The sequence below is a fragment of the Polypterus senegalus genome, chromosome 6 (genome assembly GCF_016835505.1).
Source record: "Polypterus senegalus isolate Bchr_013 chromosome 6, ASM1683550v1, whole genome shotgun sequence".
NCBI classification, from domain to species: domain Eukaryota; kingdom Metazoa; phylum Chordata; class Cladistia; order Polypteriformes; family Polypteridae; genus Polypterus; species Polypterus senegalus.
Window position 1 is genome coordinate 58,253,501 of NC_053159.1, and position 26,885 is coordinate 58,280,385.

The 26,885-nt window shown below is 37.7% G+C and overlaps 1 protein-coding gene across 1 annotated transcript in view; it reads left to right on the forward strand.

The window, feature by feature from the left end:
• Positions 1-18,032, forward strand: part of skia (v-ski avian sarcoma viral oncogene homolog a) — a 218,061-nt gene extending 200,029 nt beyond the window's left edge. Inside the window, exons 2-7 of the mRNA XM_039756049.1 lie at positions 5,751-5,870; positions 6,527-6,627; positions 8,637-8,971; positions 10,099-10,403; positions 11,235-11,465; positions 16,930-18,032. Coding sequence (XP_039611983.1) covers positions 5,751-5,870; positions 6,527-6,627; positions 8,637-8,971; positions 10,099-10,403; positions 11,235-11,465; positions 16,930-17,109 — 1,272 coding nt within the window. The 3' untranslated portion in view covers positions 17,110-18,032. The remainder of the gene's footprint in view (positions 1-5,750; positions 5,871-6,526; positions 6,628-8,636; positions 8,972-10,098; positions 10,404-11,234; positions 11,466-16,929) is intronic.
• The last annotated feature ends 8,853 nt before the right edge of the window (positions 18,033-26,885 follow it).

Here is a 26,885-nt window from a genome sequence, read left to right on the forward strand (position 1 = left end):
AAAGAGATGTTTTTGGAAGCCAAAGCAATTTCTGCATTCTGGACTCATTCCATCCATCCCTTTTTTCAAACCACAGAGAGTACCAGTTTTGCTTCACCAATCCACCTAAACCATACGTTTCTGGAGTAGGGGAAGAAGCTAGAGCACCAAGATGTAACCTCTGCAGGCATGGGAATAACATGCAAACTCTGCATAGGGAGCATCCAGGTCTTGAACCATGGTCCTGCTACTGAGCCACCCTATTCTAGACTAATTTTGGATTCACATCAAGTGATATAGGAGAGTTAGGTAACTTTTAAAAAGCAGTAGTTAGATTCAAAAATATGAGTAATTTGTAAACAAATGTAAAACACAATCACTGTTGTGACTGTAATGAAGTCATTTGCTCTGTAAAAAAGCTTGTTTAAATTAAGAAAATGACTGCAAAATTACTTTAAACCATAGCCCAAACCAAGTGCCCCACACCTCAAATGGTGCTGGTAAAACAATCTACCATTGGGGTTTAGTTTTATTAGCTACTAGCAGAATACCCGCGCTTCGCAGCGGAGAAGTAGTGTGTTAAAGAAGGTACGAAAAAGAAAAGGAAAAATTTTAAAAATAACGTAACATGATTGTTAATGTAATTGTTTTGTCATTGATATGAGTGTTGTTCTCATATCTGTCTATATATATATATATATATATATATATCTATCTACAGTATCTATATATATATATATATATGTTGTTCTCATATCTATCTATATATATATATCTATCTATCTATATATATATATATACTAGCTTGGCAGCGGAGAAGTAGTGTGTTAAAGAAGGAAAGAGAAAGAAAAGGAAACATTTTGAAAATAACGTAACATGATTGTCAATGTAATTGTTTTGTCACTGTTATGAGTGTCGCTGTGATATATATATATATATATATATATATAGCAAAATACCAGCTTCTCAGCGATGTCATGTGTTTAAGAAGTTATGAAAAAGAAAAGGAAACATTTTAAAAATAATGTAACATGATTGTCAAAGTAATTGTTTTGTGTATTTGGCGCAGCGTCACAAAGTTGTTTTCGTAGCTGCATCAGAAAATGTACCACGACGTCTGACACACCTCCTTTTTACTGTTTTCTCAAAGCTTGGATTGCTGCTGTCATATATATACACACACACACACACACACACATACATACATATATATATATATACACATATATATACACATACATATCTTCATATCTATATATACATATCTACATATACACATATATATATATACATACCTATCTACATCATATATACACACATACATACATACACACACACAAATTATATATATGTGTGTATGTATGTATGTATGTATGTATGTATGTATGTGTGTATGTATGTGTGTGTGTGTGTGTATATATATATATATATATATATATAATGTAGATAGGGGTGTGTGTGTGTATATATATATATATACACATACATACATATATATACACATATATATACTTGTGTGTATGTTTGTATGTGTCTATATGTGTGTGTATAGCTTTGGTCACTGAGTGCAAGGGAAAAATAATAAAATATAGTCTATAAGTTATTAAACAGTAAAACATTAACGTTTTAAGAAGTACAGGTACATTGAGCACTACTGGAGTGGTTGGTAAACTACATTTTAAAGACTGTGTAACACAACAGGTAAGTAACTAACAGCAGCTAAAATATATATGGATCATCTCTCGGTAGTAGATCCCTTTTGAAAGGCGCTACACGACGGCTGTGGTATAGAAATTACATTTTCTATGTGAACGTTCAAATTTGTGCCTCTGGTAATGTGCCTTACCGGCATTTAAAGAAAATTAGTTTTGTGTCCTCTGCACTGTTAAGAGAGAAAGGCTTTGGTTTGGGATAAAAGGTGTAAAGAAAGGAAAGTTGCCTTTTTCTTTTATATAGTATAGAGAGATGTGTTAAGCTGGCGTTATGATCGCCTTTTGGGGACAGTCGGTGGGTCTTGTGTAGACTGGTGAGGCGTCCCTGCCATTAATCAGCTGTGATGGCACTGTCAGTCCTCCACTCGTGTGCGTGTCTTCATAATCCGAGGTGATGACCTCATAATCGATATCGTGCAAAAGAAAGTGTGAATCGCCTTAATATTATTTTTCCGTGGTGTAGAAAAGGGGTCCGTGTTTGCACTTGTCTGGGCTATAGCGCAGGGGAGGATGAAAAAATTAAAAGTGCTCACTTTGACTTAAGGCAGAAGCGCAGTCAGCGTCTCAAAGGCGGCACAGCTATGCACGCGCTGGCTGCTCGACTTTTGCTGGGCAGGAGACCACAGTTTTGCAGACACGTTCATGATATCAAAAGTCTCAGCGCTCTTTGGAGGTCATTCATATATTATATATATAGCAAAATCCCGCGCCAGCGGAGAAGTAGTGTGTTAAAGAAGTAATGAAAAGAAAAGGAAACATTTTAATAATAACGTAACATGATTGACATTGTCATGAGTGTTGCTGTCATATATATGCCTGCCTAAATAAGTCACCCTCGCTTTGCTCTTACTTTATTTACCGTTCATTTAATCATGGCTATTGGCGGAAAAATTATAAAATGGAAGGAGGATGGCTTTACCAAAACAATTATTGATGGCGAATCGATTATTCATAAAGCTTGAATTGGTGATGTTTTTCTGTGTTAACCTCATATTTTTCAGACTTCTTCTCAAACTAAGGTGGTGCGAGGGTAAAATGAATCGGGATGCGCTGATCAATGTAATCGTGTACCAGGAAATCATGCATTGACAAAAGCTCCCTTTGCTTGTAATGCAAAGTGTGATTAAATGCATTATTTTTAACGCGTTATGGAGCACATGCATCGAAGCTTCTCAGCTGTGCTTGTGCTAAGAAAAGGAAAGATTTTAAAAATAACGTAACACGATTGTCAATGTGACCTTTTGTAAGTAGTGCCTGGAGGATTCAGTGTGGAGAAACTCTAGAGATAGCGTGTGTATTAACTTGTGGATTTTTCTGTGAGTATTTGGTGGCAGTCTGACGAAGTTGCTTGAAGACGGCATTAGCTGAGCTCAGCTCAGACCGAAATTAGATGAATGGGAGGGAGATGATGACGTGACTCCCCACCCGCCTTAACTGTCAATCCCCACAAACACAGTCTCGAATTTGCATAAGCACACCCCTTCACCTACAATTTTAACTTAGTTACAAAGTGATCAAAACTCGTTTATATCCTCGTCCTCTCATTAAACTTGTATCCCGCATTACCTGTGGGCATGTGAAACGCCAGCGGTAGCCTGTCTATGAACTTAATTTAAAGTTTAGGTTTACACCTTTCATTCTTTCGAGGCAGCAACACTCATGAATATGGTAGTATATGTCACTCGCTCGCTTCTTATTGTTTTTCGCTGCCTTCTCAATTATATAATGCATGTTTTCTTAAGCGCTTTTTGGAGGACTTCCTGGTTTTCTACGCACTGCATTGACAATCAGTTCACGTGATTACGTGGGAGGCGTGATGATGTCACACGAAACTCCGCCCCCCCACGTCATTCCAGCTCAACTCCATTACAGTTAATGGAGAAAAATACCTTCCAGTTATGACCATTAGGCGTAGAATTTCGAAATGAAACCTGCCCAACTTTTGTAAGTAAGCTGTAAGGAATGAGCCTGCCAAATTTCAGCCTTCTACCTACACGGGAAGTTGGAGAATTAGTGATGAGTCAGTGAGTGAGTGAGTCAGTGAGTGAGTGAGTGAGGGCTTTGCCTTTTATTAGTATAGATTGAAATTAGATAAATGGCTTATCATCACCCCCCTGTATTCACTTGTATTAGTGTCTCTGCTTTAGCTCAATGTGATTGAACATGATTACTGTATATGTTTGAGTTTCATGGAGTGGTTCCTCTAGACATGCATAGTTTAGGCCTTGTACTAATGGGATTGGCTGTAACTTTCCATGACCCTGTAGTTGATGCTGTTTTACAAATATCTGTGGATGTATAGGCTGTACTGACTAACATATTCCTTACTGTGCAACCTGTGAATAAGCTGTAGCTTATGAACTGTGGCACAACACTTTTATGTACCTATGAATCCAACAGGTTTTAACAACCTGTAGTTTTTCTCCCACACTTGACCCTCACAATTGGTCTTTTTTATAAAAATGTGTAGTTTAGTTCCAAAATGTTAATGCTGACTTGATTGCTTTAAGTAAATAGGTTCAGTCCTGGAGAGTTTCAGTTAATAGCTGCCTTCCTCTTAATAATGTTTTACCACCTGTTGCTCAGCTGCTTGATTCATTTTTACCCTCCCCCTCCTCCCACACCAATATAAGGAGTCTGGCTGAGATGTCAGCACTCATCTGCAAAAATACCTTCTTGCTGCTGTCACCACAGATCTGCCAGTGGGAGCGAGACTTAGCCTGTTAACTGTACAATAGCCAACTTTAGCGCCAGAAAGTTGAGCTGATTTCAAAGAGCATGGACAGGTGGTGGAAATGCCTACACTCCACCATACTCACATTTCCTGAAGATGTCCTGAGAACAGTGGTAAGAGGATGTCAACCCCTCACACATACACACACACACACAAAAGCACACAAAAATACAGATTTCATTTTCTACATATGCTGTATACAGCAGTTTTGTTCAGTCTTGAAATCTTTGCCCAGGTTAAGTATTTTTTAAACCTTAATGAAATGTTTGACAAAGTGGACGACCAAAAGTTTATACTTTAAATTTTAATAATGGCTATTCTTGATTCAAATGTGCATCAGATTAATTTTACCATATTGACCTTGCCCTACCCACGTGTTTTCACATATGGCATATAAGTACATTAACATATACAGCACATGGTGCAGTTTTCATTCATTACTTTTATTAATTCTTTTATATGACACTGTGGGGCAATCTTTACTTTGAAAGTAACTGTATAAATGGCAGCACACAGGGAAGAATTTTCTCCTAGAACCAAAAGTTAGGGTAGAGCATGAATGAATGGTTTCTACAGGAAGCATAAAAAATAATAGTTCATCTTTCAAAGCAAAACTGCTTGGTGTCATGATTGTTTTGCAAATCTTTTCCTTGGAAGAATATTTTTTCTTTGAGTTTTTTATTTTTTCCTAGGACTCTATAATATGCACACTTTAATTTCACTTTCATTTTATTCCTTCATTTTGTTATTGGACTTATTTATTTTGCCATTGTTATTTTGTTCCTATTGGCCATTTTGTTTTTCCGTGGGCGTTACCATTTCAAGAATCTGTTGCTAAGATACCATTAGTCTTTTGCTAATGTCACATTTTCCAGAAGTCATAGATTGTGGTGGTAGCTTAAATAGCATCAAATGGAGATCTCCATCTGAATTTGTGGAAACTGAACTTTCACAAAACTTTTTGAAAGTCATGAATCTTTGGGTACTAACATTTAGGCTAATTTTTTTTTTAAACTTTGCTTTTGATTGTGTTTTGTCACATTATTATCAGATTTCCTGGTTGTTTTGATTTGCCCTTGTGGTCAGCCAAATTGTTAACAACTCTAGTAAAACACTTGGGATGTAAGCAGTAATTATTAACAGTTGTCATCTAATTATGACTGAGGAATGTGATATATGTGATATTAAGGAAAACATAAGGCAGCAGTCAGTTTTCACAAAAAACATAATTTGAAGAAACGGTTTTGTATACCACTTTCTCATTGAGAAGGAAACCAATATTTTTTTTTATCATAACAGGATAATGTCCTATTTGTCATTCTCAGGCCTCTGATATAATCCCACCCAAGAAGTCTAAAGAAGAAGAGCCAAGTTTACAGCCTTCAACAGCAGACAAGGAAAAGCAATCTGACTGGTTACATTCTTTGTCTTCCACAGCTAATAAGGTAAAATTGCTACTAAATTGTGAGTAGATAGAAGGAGGGGAATGGACATGAGGTTTACCTATAAAAACAGTTTTTCTGATGCTCAAACTTTTTGCTTGTAAAAAAGAAACAGTACTACATTCATTCTAACCAGTTGTACTATACTGGCACTTACATTTCAGTATAAACATAAAATGTACCTTTCATCTTTTTTTTTTAATTTACTTGATACTGTATGATTAATCCATTTAGAGGTATGGCAGGTCAGAACCTGAACCTGCTTCAGTGATCACAAGACATTCAGTAAACACATAACACAGACAATATAGTATTAATTGTTCAGTAATTCTTTTATGATTACAATTTGCACATTGCACATGTCATACTATACATCTGTGCAGTATCTTTGTACAATGTAGTTGTTCTGTTCTGGCTGATGCTGACAAGACCAAAATGTCAAAAAAACAATGTTGAGAAATCTACTGTAATGTGAAGCAATCTGGAAATACACACAGACACACATTTGCCATCACTGCATTTATAGCATTCTCATTTCCCTAAGGGGAAAAGTTGATATTTAATCTCTTATTTCAAATGAAATTTATCTCTGCTTTTCTCAATAATTACCTAATCTTTTTACCAGTGTTTTCAACCAATTCACTCTCCCATTAAAACAGGGCATTAACTGTATACACCCTCGTCAGCGACCATCAGCATTTCGACCATGGTCCCCCACAATTTCAGGCAGTGAGAAAGAAAACTCTTCAGGGCGAGACAGGTATGATGCTGAGACTTGTACTTTTCATGTTGCTTGGATTACTGCTGAAGCAATGAGCTCAAGCTCTCCATTGTTATACATAGTGTATGTGTGATGCCACTTGGCATATTGCCAGATGCAGATGTTTCGTAGCATAGATCAAGCTCTAAATTCTCTCTTTCTGGCTAGCATTCAGCAATACACTGCATCAAGGAAAAAGCAAAGTAGAATTGTAAATATTAAGACTGCAGTATGGTTCTTCATTGTTTAGCTGTGCAATTGCAATTCTCCCCTAAATTGTCTACTTTTAACTATTTGCATTAGCTTGCAAAATTATATAGGTATATATTACACTTTGCATAAGGGATCACCAAAAGCGATATTGGTGTTGCTAGCTACAATGAATGGTAAGATTCACATTTTCTGTGAATCCCAATGTTTTTTGTGGAGTGTTGTTAAGTATTAATGGTAGTGTAGTGAAAAGTGGTGCCAGTGCATGTTTCTCATAATATTAGCTCCTTTCATGGCTAATTTTGTGTCTTGTTGTCCTGACAAGGACTTGCACACTTAGCAGTCAGTTCTAGACTGAAGACAAGATGTCAAAGATGACGCCTTCCTTTTTATAGGGTGCACCTGTGCGGGATATTGATGGCTGTTATATTTAAATAACGTCTCCTGAGTACCACTAGATTTTTTTTTTTGCTCTTACCAGTAACAATTATAATAAAGTATAAAAAACGTGTACAAATATACATGTAGTGTCCAGGATTGTTAACCTAAATTTAGATATATTCAAATATTTACTTATTTTTAATTTGAATATTAAAACCTTATTTTGACCAATTTGACACCCCAAGGACATAAGTGTGTGCCTTGTGATAGACCGGAATCCCTCCTAAAGTTGGTTCCTTCTGTTAGAATAGGCTTCAGCCATCATGTTTTATTTTGAGTTAAGAGCTTTTTACATTTGTCCTGAATGTCTCGATAAGAAGTGTTCAATATGTGAAAAAAAATAAAACTTTTTCACATCATATGCAGCTTCACCTTTCCCTGTTTTCATTTAGTCTTGCCTGTCTCAGGCTCACTGATGTCTTAAACAATGTTACAAATAAAGTAAACTTGCTGGCAAGCATTGTGTAAGATTTAGTTGAATTGGAGTGCCCTCTCAGGGTTGGGGGAGAGATCCTGCCCCAAGTGGAGGAGTTTAAGTATCTCGGGGTCTTGTTCACGAGTGAGGGAAGAATGGAGCATGAGCTCGACAGGCGGATCGGTGAGGCATCCGCAGTGATGCAGGCTCTGCATCGGTCTGTCGTGGTGAAAAATGAGCTGAGACGTAAGGCAAAGCTCTCAATTTACCAGTCGATCTACATTCCTACCCTCACCTATGGTCATGAGCTATGGGTAGTGACCGAAAGAACAAGATCGCGAATACAAGCGGCTGAAATGAGTTTCCTCCACAGGGTGTCTGGGCTTCCCCTTAAAGATAGGGTGAGAAGCTCAGTCATTCGGGTGGGGCTCAGAGTAGAGCCACTGCTCCTCCACATCGAGAGGAGTCAGATGAGGTGGCTCGGGCATCTGATCAGGATGCCTCCCTGTTGAGGTTTTCCGGGCACGTCCAACCGGGAGGAGGCCCCGGGGAAGACCCAGGACACGCTGAAAGGACTATGTCTCCTGGCTGGCCTGGGAACGCCTTGGGATTCTCCCGGAAGAGCTGGAAGAAGTGGCCGGGGAGAGGGAAGTCTGGGCCTCTCTGGTTAAGCTGCTGCCCCCGCGACCCGACCTCGGATAAGCAGAAGAGGATGGATGGATGGATTGTTTAGCTTGTTGGTCTGATTGGCTAGATTCCATCAATATTGTTCTAATGTAAAATGTAGCAAGAAGTGTTTAAACAAATTCTAGTAGTTTGTCTCATACTGTTTACCTACATTAAAACATGACTAAGATATGAAGTAGTAGATGGTACTTAGTTTTCTAGCTTTCTAACTTTTTCATTGACAATACTTTGTTACTGTTGATTTCTTTGCTTACAGCTTATATCATTACAAAAGTTTTGAAAATGCCATTGCCCCCAATGTTGCTCTGATGCCTCTGTCCCATCAGAAGGTGGGTCCACACTCGCCATCATCTTCAAGAATTTCTCAAAGCAAAAGTGGTGGTTGTGATGGTCACATCAATGGCAGTTGTGCTGGCAACAGCAGCAGCACCAACAGCAGCACCAGCAATAGTGATGGCAAAGGGAGAAAGCAAAGACTAACTGGAGAGACATTTTCTTCACCAGAGCCCCAGAGCACTATTAGCAACAGCATCACTTTGCAGGAGCACAAAGACTCCGAAGGGGAGATTGAAGTGGAAAACCGTGATGAGTGTAAGTTTTCATTATCCATGTAGCTACTGCTGTTGAATTATGTGTTGCTGGTGTAATTTTGTAAGGTACTGTAAACAGTAGTTTCTGATTTCTGCCTTAAAGCATATACAGTATTACCAGCAAGTGTTTTTAAGACCACAAGTTCAAGTATTATTAGAACTAAGCATTCTGGAACCTAATTCCACTATTACATGCCATTTGTGTTCATATTTTTGATCTTAACTCAGGTCTGTTTAAGAAAGTATAAGGTGTATCTTTCTCGTCCTCTTGCTAATTCTCATGAACAAGATTTCAAGACACATCTAAGCTTTAGACTGAAGAATTATGGATTCCATCTCTGCACTTTGTGGACAATGTTTGTTGAGTTTGCCTGTTTGGCCCTGGAACAGTACTCTCTCAAATATAGTATGGTCGGAATGAGAATCAGTATCTCCAATTTTGAAGTCATGGTTGTTGTATGGGAAGGAGTGCCCTTCTTTTTCAAGCTTGGGAGTAGGCACTTACCCCATTGAATTAATCCCCTTGGGATTAATAAAGTATCTATCTATCTATCTATCTATCTATCTATCTATCTATCTATCTAAATGTATTTATCTTTCGGGCTTTAATCCAAAGGATTAATTCAGTAGCAGCAATTCTGGTGGGATAGTATCTATCATTATACTCAGTAGTATATTTTGTTTGTCTAATGGCCATGAACTTTAGAAAGTAATCCTAAGAATAAGATTACAGATTTAACTGCCCGACATGGGTTTCCTGCCCGGTAAGATATTCTCAGTGTGATCAGGTATCTTACATATCTAAGTGGAACTGAAAGTGAAAATGCTGGTTAAGGCGTTTTGAGTTTGTAGGACATCTTATAGGTAATAAATTTGTTTTTTGACGATAACAACTGGTAAAACATCAGACCACAAATATGATTGTTTAGGTTTCTTCTCTCTTTGCATGGTGGGCCTGATCCTGCCAATATACACTCCTATAACCCAGATCTGGATTATGTGGGTGTGAGAATGTTAATTTATATTATCTTAGCCAGTCCATTTAATTGGTTTCCAATCATTCAGTATCTCATGAATTCAGTGGATATCTCACATGTTAAAATATTATCTTTTTTTCTTTCTTTGTAGTCATGTCCTCCATATCGTCCCTTTCTTCACCATCATTTACATCGTCTAGTTCTGCTAAGGATCTTAGTTCTCCTGGTACTCAGGTCCAGAGTCATGCAGCTAACCTTTTTGAAAACTCCACTGCTACCAGTGACACCCCTGGCATCGGCTTGGAGTCTGAGCTGGAGTCACTGCGACAAGCTTTAGATGGTGGTCTAGACACCAAAGAGGCCAAGGAGAAATTCCTCCATGAAATCATCAAAATGAAAGTGAAGCAGGATGAGAAGCTCAGCACTGCCTTGCAAGCAAAGAGAAGCCTGCAGCAGGTGTGGTTTGTTGAATTTTTATTTTACATTATATACTCAATGACTCCTTGGTAGATAGCTAGAGAGAGGATTGAATAAATCTTACTGAAAACACTGATTTGGTGCACCAGAAAAGCTTCTGACGTAAGACAAATTCAATTCAGACGTCTCACATGAAATGGCTAGCAGAAATGTTTGCTTTGGGCAGATCAGAGCAAATCTGCTGGTGATTTGTCCTTTGAGGGGAGTTTACCTAAGTAGGCCAAAAGAGCTACCATATGCAAATAAACTGTAACTTTACTTTTTTTTTTATTATAATAACATTTTTTAATCATTATCACAACAACTGAAGGATACAGAATTAGACATTACCAAAAATTACAAATGAACCTAAAGTTCAGAAGAGGAAAGCAAAAGAAAAACACCCTTCCAGTAATTGTAATAATTTTGTCTAGATCATACTGTACTTCAGAGGAAGTCTAGTGAATTCCTTTTTCACTTAAACTGTTATTGATCAGTTGAGGAAAGCTTTGTTCATAGCATGTCTGACAAGTATGAATAGTGTATTAGGAGAGATATACTGTATAAATAAATATATTGGTTGTGATAGCCACATGGCGAATGAAAAGTGACTGGATCAGTGCAAGCTCATAAAGACATAGGAATGAGAACCACTTCCAATACACTTCCACCTTCAATAAACATTTTAGGTAAAAGGAAACATGTTAGAGAAGATTACGATTATGGCAAAAATACACATCACAAGGCATTCATGTAATATCTGGTTGTTGCTGAAGTTGTATTTCACTGACTGTTCTCATTATAGTTTAACTGTTATCTCTCAATCCACAGGAACTGGAGTTCTTACGGGTTGCTAAGAAAGAGAAGCTGAGAGAAGCAACAGAGGCTAAACGCAACCTAAGGAAAGAAATAGAGCGGCTGCGGGCAGAAAATGAGAAAAAGTTTAAGGAGGCCAATGAGTCTCGGATACGACTTAAACGGGAGCTGGAGCAAGCTAGACAGCTGCGTGTGTGTGACAAGGGCTGTGAGGCTGGAAGGCTACGTACAAAATATGCGGCTCAGGTACTATCTTAGTATTTATCTTCTGTGCTATACCACATCAGATGGTTTAACATTTACAACGTGTATTTCCACATGTGTATGTTTACCCGTAAACAGTGAACTTTATAAATTTGGCTGTGTTTTGAAGACCCAATGCTACTGCATAATGGTGCTTTGATGGAACAGCAGTGTGTCTGGATAATTATATAAAGTGCACATTAGCACTTTGGATTTCCCCTCATTTTGGAAATATAGTGGTAGTGAGATTATTTAGAGAATATACTATATTATCTGCTTCTCTCATCTGCACACACATAACCATAGTTAAAAGAGTATATGTCTTTATTTTTCTTGTAAGAGTTTTTTTAAACAAACAAGAATAGGCCTATACCACTGATGGCAGATAACATAGTGCCAAAGAGGAAGTGAGGTTCACTTCTGTCTTAGCACCATTGGGTGTTGTTCAGATAACAGTAAGTGAAAGAAAAATGTTATCAAGGTGCCATTTTGTGGTTTAATCTACCCCAAAAGATGCTGGGATGTTCACATGGCTCTCCTTCCAAACAATTATTAGGTAATACTGGTACATGTGTTGCATGTTTTCCCTGTTCTGAAGTCACTGTGACTTCAGGCATTTCTTTTATATCTTAAATCTTTCCTCATCTGTGATCTTCCCAAACTGCTATTGCAAGCCAGTCCTAAAAGTATTTTTGTTTACAAGTATGAAGATATTTGACTTCACGCTGATGTGTAAATATAAAATACTGACATCTAGTCAAATATGAGAGGATTTTTAAGTAAGGACATGTATATTTGTCAATAATTCATCTTACTTAGTAATAAATAGTCTTTATGACTAATTTTTGATGGATATGTAATGCATGTAGATAAATAAATTTACCAACTTGTTATTACTTTTTTTCTTATTGGTAGCAGAACATCCCAAAATATGAAGGCCCTGGAGAGTTATGCTCTCATTCTTATAAAATGCTTCAATGGCATTTGCCGCAAATAGAACTAAATGACTTTTTGATGAATTTAAGTAATAATGTAGTGTGTCTTTCAGTCTTCTTCTTCTTTTGGCTGCTCCCGTTAGGGGTCGCCGCAGCGGATCATCTTCATCCATATCTTTCTGCCCTCTGCATCTTACTCTGTTACACCCATCACCTGCATGTCCTCTCTCACCATATCCATAAACCTTCTCTTAGGCCTTCCTCTTTTTCTCTTGCCTGGCAGCTCTATCCTTAGCATCCTTCTCGCAATATACTCAGCATTTCTCTTCTGCACATGTCCAAACCAACGCAATCTCACCTCTCTGACTTTGTCATCCCAACCATTCAAACTGTGCTGACCTTCTAATGTACTCATTTCTAATCCTGTCCATCCTCGTCACACCCAATGCAAATCTTAGCATCGTTAACTCTGCCACCTCCAGCTTTGTCACCTGGTTTCTGGTCAGTGCCACCGTCTCCAATCCATATAACATAGCTGGTCTCACTACCGTCCTGTAGACCTTCCCTTTCATTCTTGCTGATATCCATCTGTCACAAATCACTCCTGACACTCTTCTCCACCCATTCCACCCTGCCTGCACTCTGTTTTTCACCTCTCTTCCACATTCCCATTTACTCTGTACTGTTGATCCCAGGTATTTAAACTCTTCCACCTTCGCCAACTCTTCTCCTTGCATCCTCACCATTCCACTGACCTCCCCCTCATTTACACACATGCATTCTATCTTGTTCCTTCATTCCTTTCCTCTCTAGAGCATATCCCCACCTCTCCAGGGTCACCTAAATCTGCTCCCTACTATTGCTACAGATCACAATGTCATCAGCAAACATCATAGTCCACGGGGACTCCTGTCTAATCTCGTTTGTCAACCTGTCCATTACGATTGCTAATAAGAAAGGGCTCAGAGCCGATCCCTGATGTAATCCCACCTCCACCTTGAATGCATCTGTCACTCCTACTGCAGACCTCTCCACAGTCACACTTCCCTTGTACATATCCTATACAACTCTTACATGCTTCTCTGCCAATCTGAACTTCCTCATACAATACCACAACTCCTCTCGAGGCACCCTGTCATATGCTTTCTCCAGGTCCACAAAGACGCAATGCAGCTCCTTCTGGCCTTCTCTATACTTCTCCATCAACACCCTCAGAGCAAACATTGCATGTGTGGTTCTCTTTCTTGGCATAAAACCATACTGCTGCTCATTAATCATCATCTCACTTCTTAACCTAGCTTCCACTACTCTTTCCCATAACTTCATGCTGTGGTTCATCAATTTTATTCCCTTGTAGTTAGTACAGTCATGCACATCCCCCTTATTCTTAAATATCGACACCAGTACACTTCTTCTCCACTCTTCAGGCATCCTCTCACTTTCCAAGATCCCATTAAACAATCTGGTTAAAAACTCCACTGCCATCTCTTCTAAACACCTACATGTTTCCAGAGGTATGTCATCTGGAGCAACGGCTTTTCCATTCTTTATCCTCTTCATAGCTGTCCTTACTTCCTTCTTGCTAATCCATTGCACTTCCTGATTCACTATCTCCACATCATCCAACCTCTTCTCTCTCTCTCGTTCTCTTCATTCGTAAGCCTCCCAAAGCACTGTTTCCATCTGCTCTACACACTCTCCTCGCTTGTGAGTACATTTCTGTCTTTATCCTTTATTACCCTAACCTGCTACACATCTTTCCCAGCTTGGTCCTTCTGTCTAGTCAATCGGAATAGGTCCTTTTCTCCCTCCTTAGTGTCCAACCTCTCATACAACTCATCATACGCTTTTTCTTTAGCCTTTGCCACCTCTGTCTTCACCTTGCAACTTATCTCCTTGTACTCTTGTCTACTTTCTGCATCTCTCTGACTATCCCACTTCTTCTTTGCCATCCTCTTCTTCTGTATACTCTCCTGTACTTCCCCATTCCACCACCTGGTTTCCTTTTCCTCCTTCCTCTGTCCAGATGTCACGCCAAGCACCCTTCTTGCTGTCACCCTTGCTACATCTGCTGTAGTTTCCCAACTCTCTGGCAATTCTTCACTACCACCCTGTGCTTGTCTCACCTTCTCCCTAAACTCAACCTTTCAGTCTTCCTTTTTCAACTTCCATCATTTGATGCTTGGCTCTGCTTTCACTCTCTTCCTCTTCTTGATCTGCAATGTCATCCTACAGACCACCATCCTATGCTGCTTAACTACACTTTCCCCTGCCACTACTTTGCAGTTTTCAGTCTCCTTTAGATTGACTCTTCTGCATAGGATGTAATCTATCTGTGTGCATCTTCCTCCACTCTTGTATGTCACCCTATGTTCCTCCCTCTTCTTAAAATTTTTATTCACCACACCAATGTCCATCCTTTTGGCAAAATCCACTTTCCTCTGACCTTCTTCATTCCTCTCCTTGACACCATAGCTACCCATCACCTCCTTATCTCCTCTGTTCCCTTCACCATGTCCATTGAAATACTCTTCAGTCACCACTTTCTATCCCTTGGGTACACTGTTCATCACTTCATCCAACTCACTACAAAAATCTTCTTTCTCATCCATCGCACACCCAGCTTGTGGGGCATATGCACTAACAACATTCATCATCACACCTCCAATTTCCAGCTTCGTAATCATTATTCTGTCTGACACTCCTTTCAAGTCCAGGACACTCTTGACATGCTGTTCCTTCAGAATAGCCCCTACTAAATTTCTCCTCCTATCCACACCATGATAGAACAATTTGAATCCACCTCCGAACCACCTGGCCTTACTCCTCTTCCATTTAGTCTCTTACACGCACAATATATCAACCTTCCTTCTCTCCATCATATCAGAAAACTCTCTCCCCTTACCAGTCATACTGCCAACATTAAAAGTTCCTACACTCAGTTCCACTCTCTTTACCGTCCTCCTCTCCTCCTGCATCCGGACACGTCTCCCCCTCTTCTTCTCCTTTTTCTTCTTCTTCAGCCAACAGTAGCCCAATTTCCGCCAGCACCCTGTTGACTAGCAGTTGGTGGTCGTTGTTAACCCAGGGCTCGGCCAATCCGGTATGGAAATTTGTATTGCTGTTCGCATATTGATTTGGAAAAAGTTTACACTGGATGCCCTTCCTGACGTAACCCTGCCCATTTATCCAGGCTTGGAACCAGCATGAAGAAACACACTGGTTTGTGCATCCCCTGTGGCTGGGTTAATGTAGTGTGCCTTTCAGTAAAAAAAAAAAAGGTTCCAAAACACTTTTGGTGAAGGTTACCACACATCTATTTTCATATTCTGAATTCAGGTTTTAATAAGTCAGTCCATTATATATATATATATATATAGTACTTTCAACCAAAACAGACACCTTAGAGATTTAATGCATAGCAGTTGCCCAGAGTCAAGTTTGCACATTCTGTTTGTGTTCACATAGATTCTCTTCAGAGTTTCCTCTCACATCACAAACCAATTTTGATAAATGAACAATGTGTATGTGTATAAGTGTTACTTGCGATGACCTTGTGTTCCAGAATTGATACCTCCCTTTATTTAATGCAGAGGGGAATCCCATGGGCTGGGGGTCCCCATGTATCTGTATGCAGGATAAGAAAATGGATAGCGGAATGAATCAGTTAAAACAGTCAGTATTCATAATAAAATTCATAATAGCCGTCAGAGATGTATGAAACATTACATTAAAACAAACAAATAGAAGCATTGTTATCTTTTTCCTTTGATACCTTACCTTTTCAACATTATTGCCTCTAACATTTTCTTGAGGTCAAGGCACAGTCTCTTCAGACTGCTGCACCTGACCTTGTATCCTAACTACATTATATCTCTTATTAAAATATGGCCTTATTAAATCACTGATAATACACATCCTAAAGTGTTCAGTAGACTCTGTATTTTCTTGCTGGACATTTAATATAAGACTCATAAACCTTGACAGTCTTCATTGAGTCCCACTCATTTTTCATGTACAGGGTTTATGTTTGGTTAACTGAAGTGACTCAGCAGCTGAGTAAGATCTCAGACAATGTGGGACTAGACAGCAGGGTGCGGCAAGTAGGCCCTTCTTTGTAAACTCAGCCAGGAAGAAGCTGCATGACAGATGACAAATGCTTCAGCTGATGCTGACATTTCAGTGGTTTTGTAATCTTAAAGGTGATGTTTTTGTAAAATAGATGAGCTGTTATACCACACAGTCTTGTGTGTAGTAATGCACCGTAACTTTATGTGACAAGGGTAGCAGTGGAAATACAGAGGTTATCCTGAATTAAAATTATGCATGTCACAGCTTAGGGGATTGAATGACTTTTCAGTAAGAAATGAAGCAGACAATTTAGACTTGCAGATGTATGTTATTTGCATGTGAGATTCTTCTGTTTCTGTTAACACAGAGCATCTTTGAAATGCATAAGTGACCTTGAACAATTCTGAAGTCCCAAGTGGCCAGCTTATTCTGATAGCATTTCACTGTTACTCTCATTGCAGATTGAAGACCTACAACTTAAATTACAGCATGCTGAAGCAGATCGTGAGCAGCTAAGAGAGAACTTGCTGCAGGAGAGGGAAGCACGGGAGCACTTGGAGAAGGTGGTCAGGGAACTACAGGAGCAGCTGTGGCCCAAGTCCAGCTGCACAGACACAACAGCCAAGGATTTAGAGAAATAATGCAGTATGAATCCCTAGGAACATGTGTGAGCAAAGAAGGAAAATGCAGATTCATGAGACACACAAATGTGTGCATAGTGTGGACGCATGCAATGCAAAGCATTGGGAAATAAGATTGTTACTAACAAAAAGCACTGAAATGCTTTTCTAATTTAAGTACCTAAAACAAAGACAAGAAACTATAAAGAAATAGCACAAGCTGCTTGTTCTAACTATTTTAACCTGAGACAGAATTTTGGATACCAACTTTTTTTTTACCTTAATAGTAACAAACACGAACATCGTGGAAAGGATTACCATTTGTTTTCAGCAGTAATAGTAGTTGGCTGGTCTGAGACTTTTTTTTTTTTTTCTGGCTTTTTCCGTTCTTTGGATTTTTTCCTATTCTTGGGACACTTTGATAACTTCATTTTAAAATAAGCTATATCAAAAACAACATAAGATATTGAAGATAATTAAAAAAAAAAGTGTTGTACACACATAATGAAACAACAAGTTTGTAGGAAAGTGTATGAGCTAGCATACCTGGCTATGACAACTTGAAAATGTGAACATTTCAGTTGGATCCACATGTTCACAGCAGATCAGCAGACAGGGCTTCAAGGCATCTAATTTTGAGTTCTTATTTATGTCTCGTTCATTTTGTGAAAACATGAAGAAGAGAGGGAAAGGAGACATGTAATTTTCTGGCCTTACTCTTTTTCGAACTGGAAAAAAAACTACTTGGAAATAAAAACATGGCACAGTTTGTATTCTGTTTCATGTTTGACTGATGTGCTCTGGGCACCCTTTCACTGATTGAGCACTTCAGTTCCTGGGTTTGTATAAGAACTATGATATTTGTCCAAGAAATTACTTGCAAAAATATATACATAAAAAGTATACACACACACACACAGATATATATATATATATATATATATATATATATATATATATATAAAACAAAAAGCAAAATTTAATTGTTTTGGGAGTCTTTCCTAAATATATTGTTCAAAAAGGATTTTTTTTTTTTTGTGTATCTTTAAAAGTGATGTCTATCTTGCCTCCAGTATTTATCAAGTCCTTTCAGTTTTAGAGGGTAAAAGAGAAAGATGCTATGTGCCGTGCATGACTATAGTTAATATTCTGCCTTCCTGAATACTTAACATATGATGACTTGCTGCTGTTTAAAAGTTACAAAGGCCATTTTATACAATAATTTTAGGGCTGGAAGCCTTGTCTCTTTCAACAGCCACAGCTAAAATGTTTTCATTTTTTACTTTTTAAATAAATCGCACTTTGTTTAAAAAAAAAAATGCTGTAGTCTAGTCTGCATTTCACTTCCATTAAATCATCCAGTTTTACTTTTGAAGAAAATGTTACTTAACCCTTAATCACAAAAACAGTGAGCGATAATATTGAATTAGTCTACTGCATCAATATTATAAATGAAAAGCAAACATTTGAACAATTTTGCATTTTTTATGCATTGCTTGCTTCCACAGTACATAAATGAACTACTGTCCTGCAGGTTAGATTGTTTCATATACTGTATACATACCTTAATTATTGTTATTTTTAATGTTGTTGATGTTAAAGTTTCAAGTATTGCATCAAACCATGATAGTTCAACTCCATTTCAATAAATCAAACAGTGGAACATGAAAAATTGCAGTACGACGTGCCAGGATCAGTCAGCGTCCTGCCCCTTCTAAAACTGCCATTTTCAAGTGTGGTTGGCAGTTTTCTTTTCTGCTGTGAAGACATCAGTCACGGCGTAAATGAACAGGGAAGTCAATGAAAGGGACAACAAGGAATATCTAAAAGTGAAAGATGTCACTGGAAGCCAGAGTACAGTGCAGATTGGAATGTAGCTAGTGTTTATGCAATTTTTCTACTGGAATTAATTATCTAGCTTCTCTCAGAGATGCTTTGTTTCTGCTTTTTTTGTTTGTTTTTTGTTTTTTTTTTTCATGAGCAAAACTTTTTTTTTATTTTCATATGCATGAGATGAAAATCTGCTATACAGATGTATTCATTAATGGGCATTAATCCAGTTTATATAAAGTATTTTTATTGTGTTATGCAACATAAAGCATTTACCATTTCTAGTTATACTTTTTTAAAGGAAACTAAAGAGTCTGTTTTTCATTATTGTTTAAACAGTATTTTTTCATGATTTCTACCTAAGTCCATTTGGGATTTTTTCTACACCCTTGTTTTGCTGGGTAGGGCACTGACCTGCGCCTTGCACCTCCTCGGTTTTGTCTGTATCACATGCCTGTCTGCCCCTGCTGTTCAGCCCAGCTGCCCCATGCTCTCTTACACTGTACTAACCAGATTTTTGATACAGCAGATCTTGTAAAGTGTCTGCTCAAAAACAGGCTCTCCCACACCTGTAGACAATGCAGACCCTAGAATTCAGTACTAATTATGTAGCATGTGAGGATATTTTTTTTGTACATCTGTAATTTACAGTATCAGACTTACATAGTTGTTTCTGCATTTTTCATCACTACAGCCTTTGTAATTTAAATATTTTTGTTCATTCAAACATTTCATTTCTTAATTTTTAAATTCTGTATTATGATATTGAGCAACTTATATTAAAGCACACATTAAAATAAAATCCAGGAACCCAAAACTGAGAACCTTTCTGGCTACCACACCACAGAACAATTTGCAAGGAGGCACACAAAAGAAAGGGTGAGTGTGTGTATGTGTGTGTGTGTGTGTGTGTAAGTATGCTGTGTGTGTTTGCATTTGGTTTCCTTTAAGAAAGTTTTTTTTTTTTTTTGTATTTTTTCATATTACAGAGAAGATTTCTTTACTAGCTTTTGCTTTCCTTTTTTTAAATTTCTCATTGTATATTCAGCTAAGAGATATATGATTTTATAAAACATGAACAAAACAAAACAATTTTTCTAAACAAAAACTAAACAGCAATAAACTGTTCATTTTTACTGTGCAGCAAAGTTGGCTGCTTTATTTTATTCACAATCTATAAAAATTACAGATTATAACTTGTAAATATGTTTATCATTTTTCACTGTTGTATTATAAGTGGGTTTTTTTTTCTCAAAGATAAAGTCTTCTCTTACACAGCAGCTATCTTGTTTTATGAACTGCGTTTTAGCATAGAGGCAAACATTTCATTGTGCTTTCAGTTATGTTTCTCAACCTAAAGTATGCTGGCATCCTTCACTGCTCCCCACTATTTTTATATTACCATAGATCCGTTTAGATCTCAAAATCCTGTCTATGGTTGAGGTGTCAAAAACTTGGAGTCTGTGCATTTGGACTAAAATTGTCATATTAAGTTCATGATCAACGCAATTGCCACTTTGCAGCTAATATCATTATATCATTTTTCAGAAATATTTTAGCCCTATGCTGCTGCTAACAGTTATTTAAATTTAACAACTCTAGAACTATTTTTATGTAAGAGATAAATGTATGCTTTCATGTTTATTAATGCCACATTTAAGTGAGAAAATACGGGGGGGCGTGGGGGGGGGATGGTTGGTTTATTTATCTGTTTTGACTTTATAACATTCTTTTTTCCACATCCTGCTCCCTGTCTCTGCCCTTCAGATTTTCCTTTTTTTCTTATACAAACTATATTGTAAAATAAAGGACTTTATGAGATTATCTATAAAATAGCTATTGCTTATATACCACAGTGACTGAATGTACAGTGTATAGATGCATTACAAGAAATAAAATTGTTTGTCCAGGATTTCTGTCTTGTCTTCTGTCTTGCCTTGACAGCATAAAAGCAACAGTGACATCTCTTAAAAACACCAATCCACGCATAAATGTATTGCTGCTGTCAGATGAATGTATTGTACTTCATCTCAACTGAATTGATCAGAACTTGATCACTACATTTCAGGAAATGCAATAGTGGAATTTGCATTTATGGAGTATCACATTAAATTGCAGGAAGATCTTAATCAAAGAGCTTGATAGGCCTGAATATGGGGAATAAACTAGGTTGCTTGGAAGATTCCCAAGACACTATTAGATGATCTTTGTAAACTAATGTTGACAGATTTTAACAAAGAGGCACATTAGGTTGTAAAAAGAAGGTCTATCATATTAAGAGGTATATGTATATGCACAGAAAAAGCTTTAAAAGGTTTTAAGGTTAAAAGTTATCCTTGATGATAATATTTGAGAAAATAAACTTGGTTTTTGAAAAAAAATCAAAGCCTGCATCATGTCCTTTGCAGTGCATTCAGTGGTGGTCATGAGGTGCAGCCAGATGCTTATGATTACAGTAATAGTAATGATGGAAGCTGTGTATCGCAAAGTAGTATTTTACTTGCCCTCTGAAGCCCTGCTTCAAGGCCAGGATATATTAGGTCAGAATGGCATAGCTGAACAGTGAAAAGAGAAAAGGAATGTGAATGAAAGTCACTATGATAAAGCTTATATCAAAAATCCACTGATGGCCACACACCGTGCTGAGACCAAATATAGTCAAAGTAAAAAGTATGTGAACCCTTTGGAATTATCTGGTTTAGTGCATGAATTGGTCATAAAAAGTGATCTGATCTTCATCTAGGTCACAGTTACTGATATACGCAATGAGCTTAAGCCAATGACACACAAAAATTTCTACTCTTTCATGTCTTTATTTTATAAACACATTCAACGTTCACAGTGGTAGTGGAAAAGTAAGTGAACCTTGGGATTTAATAACTGGTTGACCCTCCTTTGGCAGCAATGACCTCAACCAGGCGCTTTCTGTAACTGCATATCAGACCTGCACATCGTGTGGGGGTAATTTGAGCCCATTCTTCCCCGTAGAACTGCCTTAACTCTTCCATAATTCTTTAGTTGTTTTCTGTGCATGGCTCTCTTCAAGTCATTCCACAGCATTTCAATAGGATAGAGATCTGAGCTGTTTGTTCTTCTGAAGCCATTGTGCTGTGGATTTGCTGCAATGTTTGAGGTAATTGTCCTATTGCATTACCCAGTCTCTTCTGAGCTTAAGTTGATGGACAGACACCCTCACATTATCCTGGAGAATTTGTTGATAAACTTGTGAATTCATTTTCCCCTCAATGATGGCAAACTGCCCAGGCCCTGATGCTGCAAAGCAGGCCCAAATCATGATGTTCCCTCTACCATACTTTACTGTAGGGATGGATGATGTTTTGATGTTGATATGCAGTGCCCTTTTTACACCAAATGAAGTTCTACTTGTTCCTCCCAAATAGTTTAATTTTTGTTTCATCACTCCACAAAACATTTTCCCAGTACCGTTGTGGAGTGTCCAAGTTCACAAACGTCATGCGTTCAGCAGTGTTCTTTTTTGATTGCAGTGGCTTCCTTCTTGGTGTCCTGCCATGGACTCCTTTTTTGTTGTGTTTTGTGTATAGTTGACTCATGAACAGAGATGTTAGCCACTTCCTATGACTTCTTCACGTCCTTTGCTGTCACTCTAGGGTTCTTCTTTACCTCATTGCTGACTTTGTGTTGTGCTCTTGGGGTCATCTTGGCAGAGCGCCCACTTCTAGGCAGAGTAGCCACAATACCAAATTGTCTCCATTTATAGACAACTTGCCTAACAGTAGACTGATGAATATCTAAAATCTTTGAGATGACTTTGTAACCCTTTCCCGCATTATGTAGATAAAAAATTCTCTATCGTAGTTCTTCAGACAGCTCTTTTGTGCAAGGCATGATTCCCATCTAGATATGCTTCTTGTCAAAAGTTCAAACTCAAACTTTATAGTGTTTTTGGTCAATGAAAGTAATTCTAGGCCACACCTCTGAACTCATTTCATTAAATGGACTCCAGGTGTGTTAAATTCTGACTGCAATGAGCTTTTTAAAAAGTCATTAGCTTAGGGTTCACTTACTTTTTCCAACCTTCAGTTTCACAGTTTGAATGCTTTATTCAATATGGTCAAAAATTCTCTGAAAATCTGTGTATCTTTAGTTATAGGAGACTGTATTTGTTCATTATTGTGTCTGACATGAAGATATAGCTATGTTTTATATGGGAATTAGATATAAATAGAGATAATTCCTAGGGGTCCACATACTTTTTACTTTGAGTGCAAGTATTCTTTATATTAGAAGGCGGACTATTATTGAGATCTTAGGAGTCACAGTGAAGGGGTTGGCCTGTAACAAAACTTTAATTTCCATGGCATTTATAAGAAAGCTTGTAGTTTCTAATCAAAGTATACAGTGCACTAACATACAGACTTTAATGATTTCTGTAAAGCAAACTAGCAGAAGTCACTGGTGATTAGGAAACCAAAAATCATACAGAAGATACCAAGCTGTTTGGCCTTATTAGACAGTGCTTCACTTTATGGAATTCAACTGTTTACACTCTATACAAGGAGCGAGGTCCAAAAATACTTATGCAGACTCCAAATGAACTATGAATTGATTAAACTACACTTTTGTTTATAAAAGCATATCACTTCAATCTATAATTGATATAATAGCTGTTGGTATGGTTGTAAATAGATTGACCATAGCCATTTAAAAGCTATCGTACTTCAACTAAGCAAAAGTAGAAAACTTTTTGTTCTGTGTTTGTATGTTTTCATATGCAGTTAGAGGGACTACCTCGTTTAATTCAGAATAATTTAAAATAGCTATAGATATTTATGTAATGAATATATATGATAGATATGTACATTAAGGCTACCTGCTCAATTCAAGCAAGTATCTCTGAGATAAGATGGCACATACTGTCTGAAGTGAACAGTGATTGGGGTATTTGCAAAAACTATGTGGCACATTGGAGTCAACATGGATCTGTGCCAAACGTTTTATTTGTTGTTGAGTCCATGGCCCAATAAAATTCAAGACGTTGTGCACTACTTAAATTACCAAAAAAGCTAATTCATTGTGTGTAAGTTAATCCAGGCATTAAACTAACATTAGAATCAAGTGCACCTGAGCAGGTGCAAATGATTAGAGCATCATTACATTAACATGGGGGGCCCTTCCCTATATAAACCTTAGACATCTATGGTGTGGTTTGGACTTGGAAACTGAAGAATGTGGTCAAAAGACCTTTCTGAGAAAGAAATACTGTTGATGGTATTGAGCCTGAGAAGGGCTTTATTGTTCTTCCCAATCACTCAATTGTCCAAAATATCATCATCAAATTGGAAAATCTCAAACTATTGTCCATCCCGCTAGGAACTAAATGAGAGGTACTGAAGGAACTCTACTAGAACCCCTGGTTAACTTCAAGGGATTTACAGGCAAGGCCTTAGTCAGTGTCATGCATCTGCAAAAGACGGTGCAACTTTGTCCTCCATGTGAGACGAGAAAGAAAGAATCCACCTCCTTTGAGAAAGAATATATATACAGAACTGAAGTTTGCCTGGGATCATCAGAGGAGGAACACAACTATTGGAACAATATGATCTACATACGTGAGATAACAGCAGAGCTGTTTCATCAAATTGCCTGGCATGGTGTTTGGCAAAATCTAAAAAAGTGTCTATGACCAGAAGAACCTCATAACAACTGTAAAGTGTGGTGGTGGAAGTATTATAGGTTGAGGTTTCCATCAGAGTTAACCAAGAATTTCACATTGGACCAGGGTGTACTTAAGGAGAGTGTTAGGCTAGTCTTCAAAAAGCGGATGCTTGATCACAAATGGACCTTGTAACAATACAATGACCCAAACACTCAATCAAGCCCATGGCTCAAAACGACAAAATGTAGGATTATGAAATGCTACATCAGAGCCCATACAAATGCTATCGAAGAACTTGAAATAGGCAGTACATACAAGTAATTCCCCAAATATCCCACAGTTAAATGAGCTCTGTAAGAAGGGAAAGAAAATTCAAGTATAGTCAGATTGCATTTTTGGACTTTGGAAGTTTTATTTGTACTTTTGTTGACATTTTTATGGCACTCTTGAGTCTGCAGCTATGCATTTGTGTTGTTTCATGGGTGCTGTCATGTTGTTTGTGGTAGCTGTGTCTGTTAGTACTCTCATTATTGGAATAACTTGTAAGAGTTGACATAAATACTTTAGCTTTAAAAGTTGTCAGCACTGTAGACATGTCCAATAATCAAAGACAGGATATTTAGTTAGTGTTCTGACTTTTTAAAGATCATTTTCACTTCCAATGTATCAATAACCCTGCATGTTTCTAGACTATTCTTTAAGTTATAATGAAGAAATATTTCACTGATTTCTGTCATCCAGAGATGAACTTATTTTTTCCACAGCAGACAACTGTATTTCTGAGATTTTTATTGAATATTTGTAAAGAATAGTTTTTTTTTTTTGATTCTTGTTAAATTAGAGCACATATGTTTGTATATATTGCTAAAATTAAAATCAAATATCTATATGTGCAAATATGTCAAAAGAATATGTACACTATTAGTTGGGATGTATTTTTCACTGTGCTGTACTTAATTAAATAAATGGGTGCCGCATGTAGCACTTGATAAATGCCAGTCCAAATGGGACTTGCTAGTTCAAATTCACAATCTGTTTTCCCTAAGAGAAGAAGCACTGCTCCCGAAATATTACTACATTCTTGTTTTTTGCTTTGTTTTGTAATATTCTGTTTGGTGCGCTCATCACTGAAATATCAGGAATTATTCCTAACCCAGCTCAAGGCCATATCTCTCACCACTCTTGCCTCATGTTGCTCGTGACAGCTCCACGTGCTCACCATTCTGGCTCTGGCTTAAGCTGTAAGTATTTAATTTCAGCTCAGTTTGGCTTAGTGACCATCAGTAGTGTTTGTCTGACCCATGCCTGCCTGTAATACTTCACACATCTGTTGTGAGGAAGCCCAGCCTGGTGCCCTACATTTACAGGGGAATAGAAACACCATGAGCTGAAACTGGGAGTAGAAAACTTGGCTGCTAATACAGAAATGAACTTCAGCCTCTATGCTGGACATTAGTGAGGACCACTGCAGAGAAGATGACCTGTATGGGTACATTTTCATCTGAAGCTTTGGCCAAAAAGCAAGAAGAAATTTGAGAAGGAGATCATGTGGTCTTTGGCATTTGGAAGTTTTTTATATGCACTAAGGTATTAGTCCCAATCTGCTCACTTGTACCTGCAGCCCCATTAAGAAATTTTAGCATACTGGTATCCTCCTTATGAAATAATACTTGGAACTGCTACCAACTTAGTCCCCCACTGCACACACTCACTTCTTAGATTTGTTTCTCATTTGAATTGGGTGATTGTTTTAGGTTCATTAACTCTCCTGCTAAAGAATTTCCCCTTTCCTTCTTGTCATCAGTCTCCGGATTGCATTATTTTTTCATTTTTCATTCACTTGCCTCCTCTGTCAGGAATGCCTTCTTCGCAACTGCCTTCTTATCTGATCAAAATTATCTTGCATCTCCACCTACTTTCTTTTCTGATTCATGCCAAGTACTGGCATTTCAGCACCTCATTAATGTAAAAATCCCCAAATGTCTTCCAAAATAGATGATTTTATCTCTACTAATACTAGTTCTGTTGATGACCCTACCTTTGGCTTTTAATCCATTAAGGTTTCATTTCATAACTTAGATTTTTCAGCGGCTTGTTTTGTTTAAAACATATTCAAATAACTGGTTTCTTTACAGTTGCCACCATATAAACGTTGCCTCAGTTTAGGACTCAAATATTATGAATACTGTCATATCTCTTGTAAATATGTATTAATAATGTTAATTTTGGAATGTTTGATTAACGTTTGCTTCATATGTCAAAGTTGGTGTGCCTCCTTATTCACGTCGTGCCCAAAAAGCAATTGCATTGAGGAGATGCCTTGCCAGCG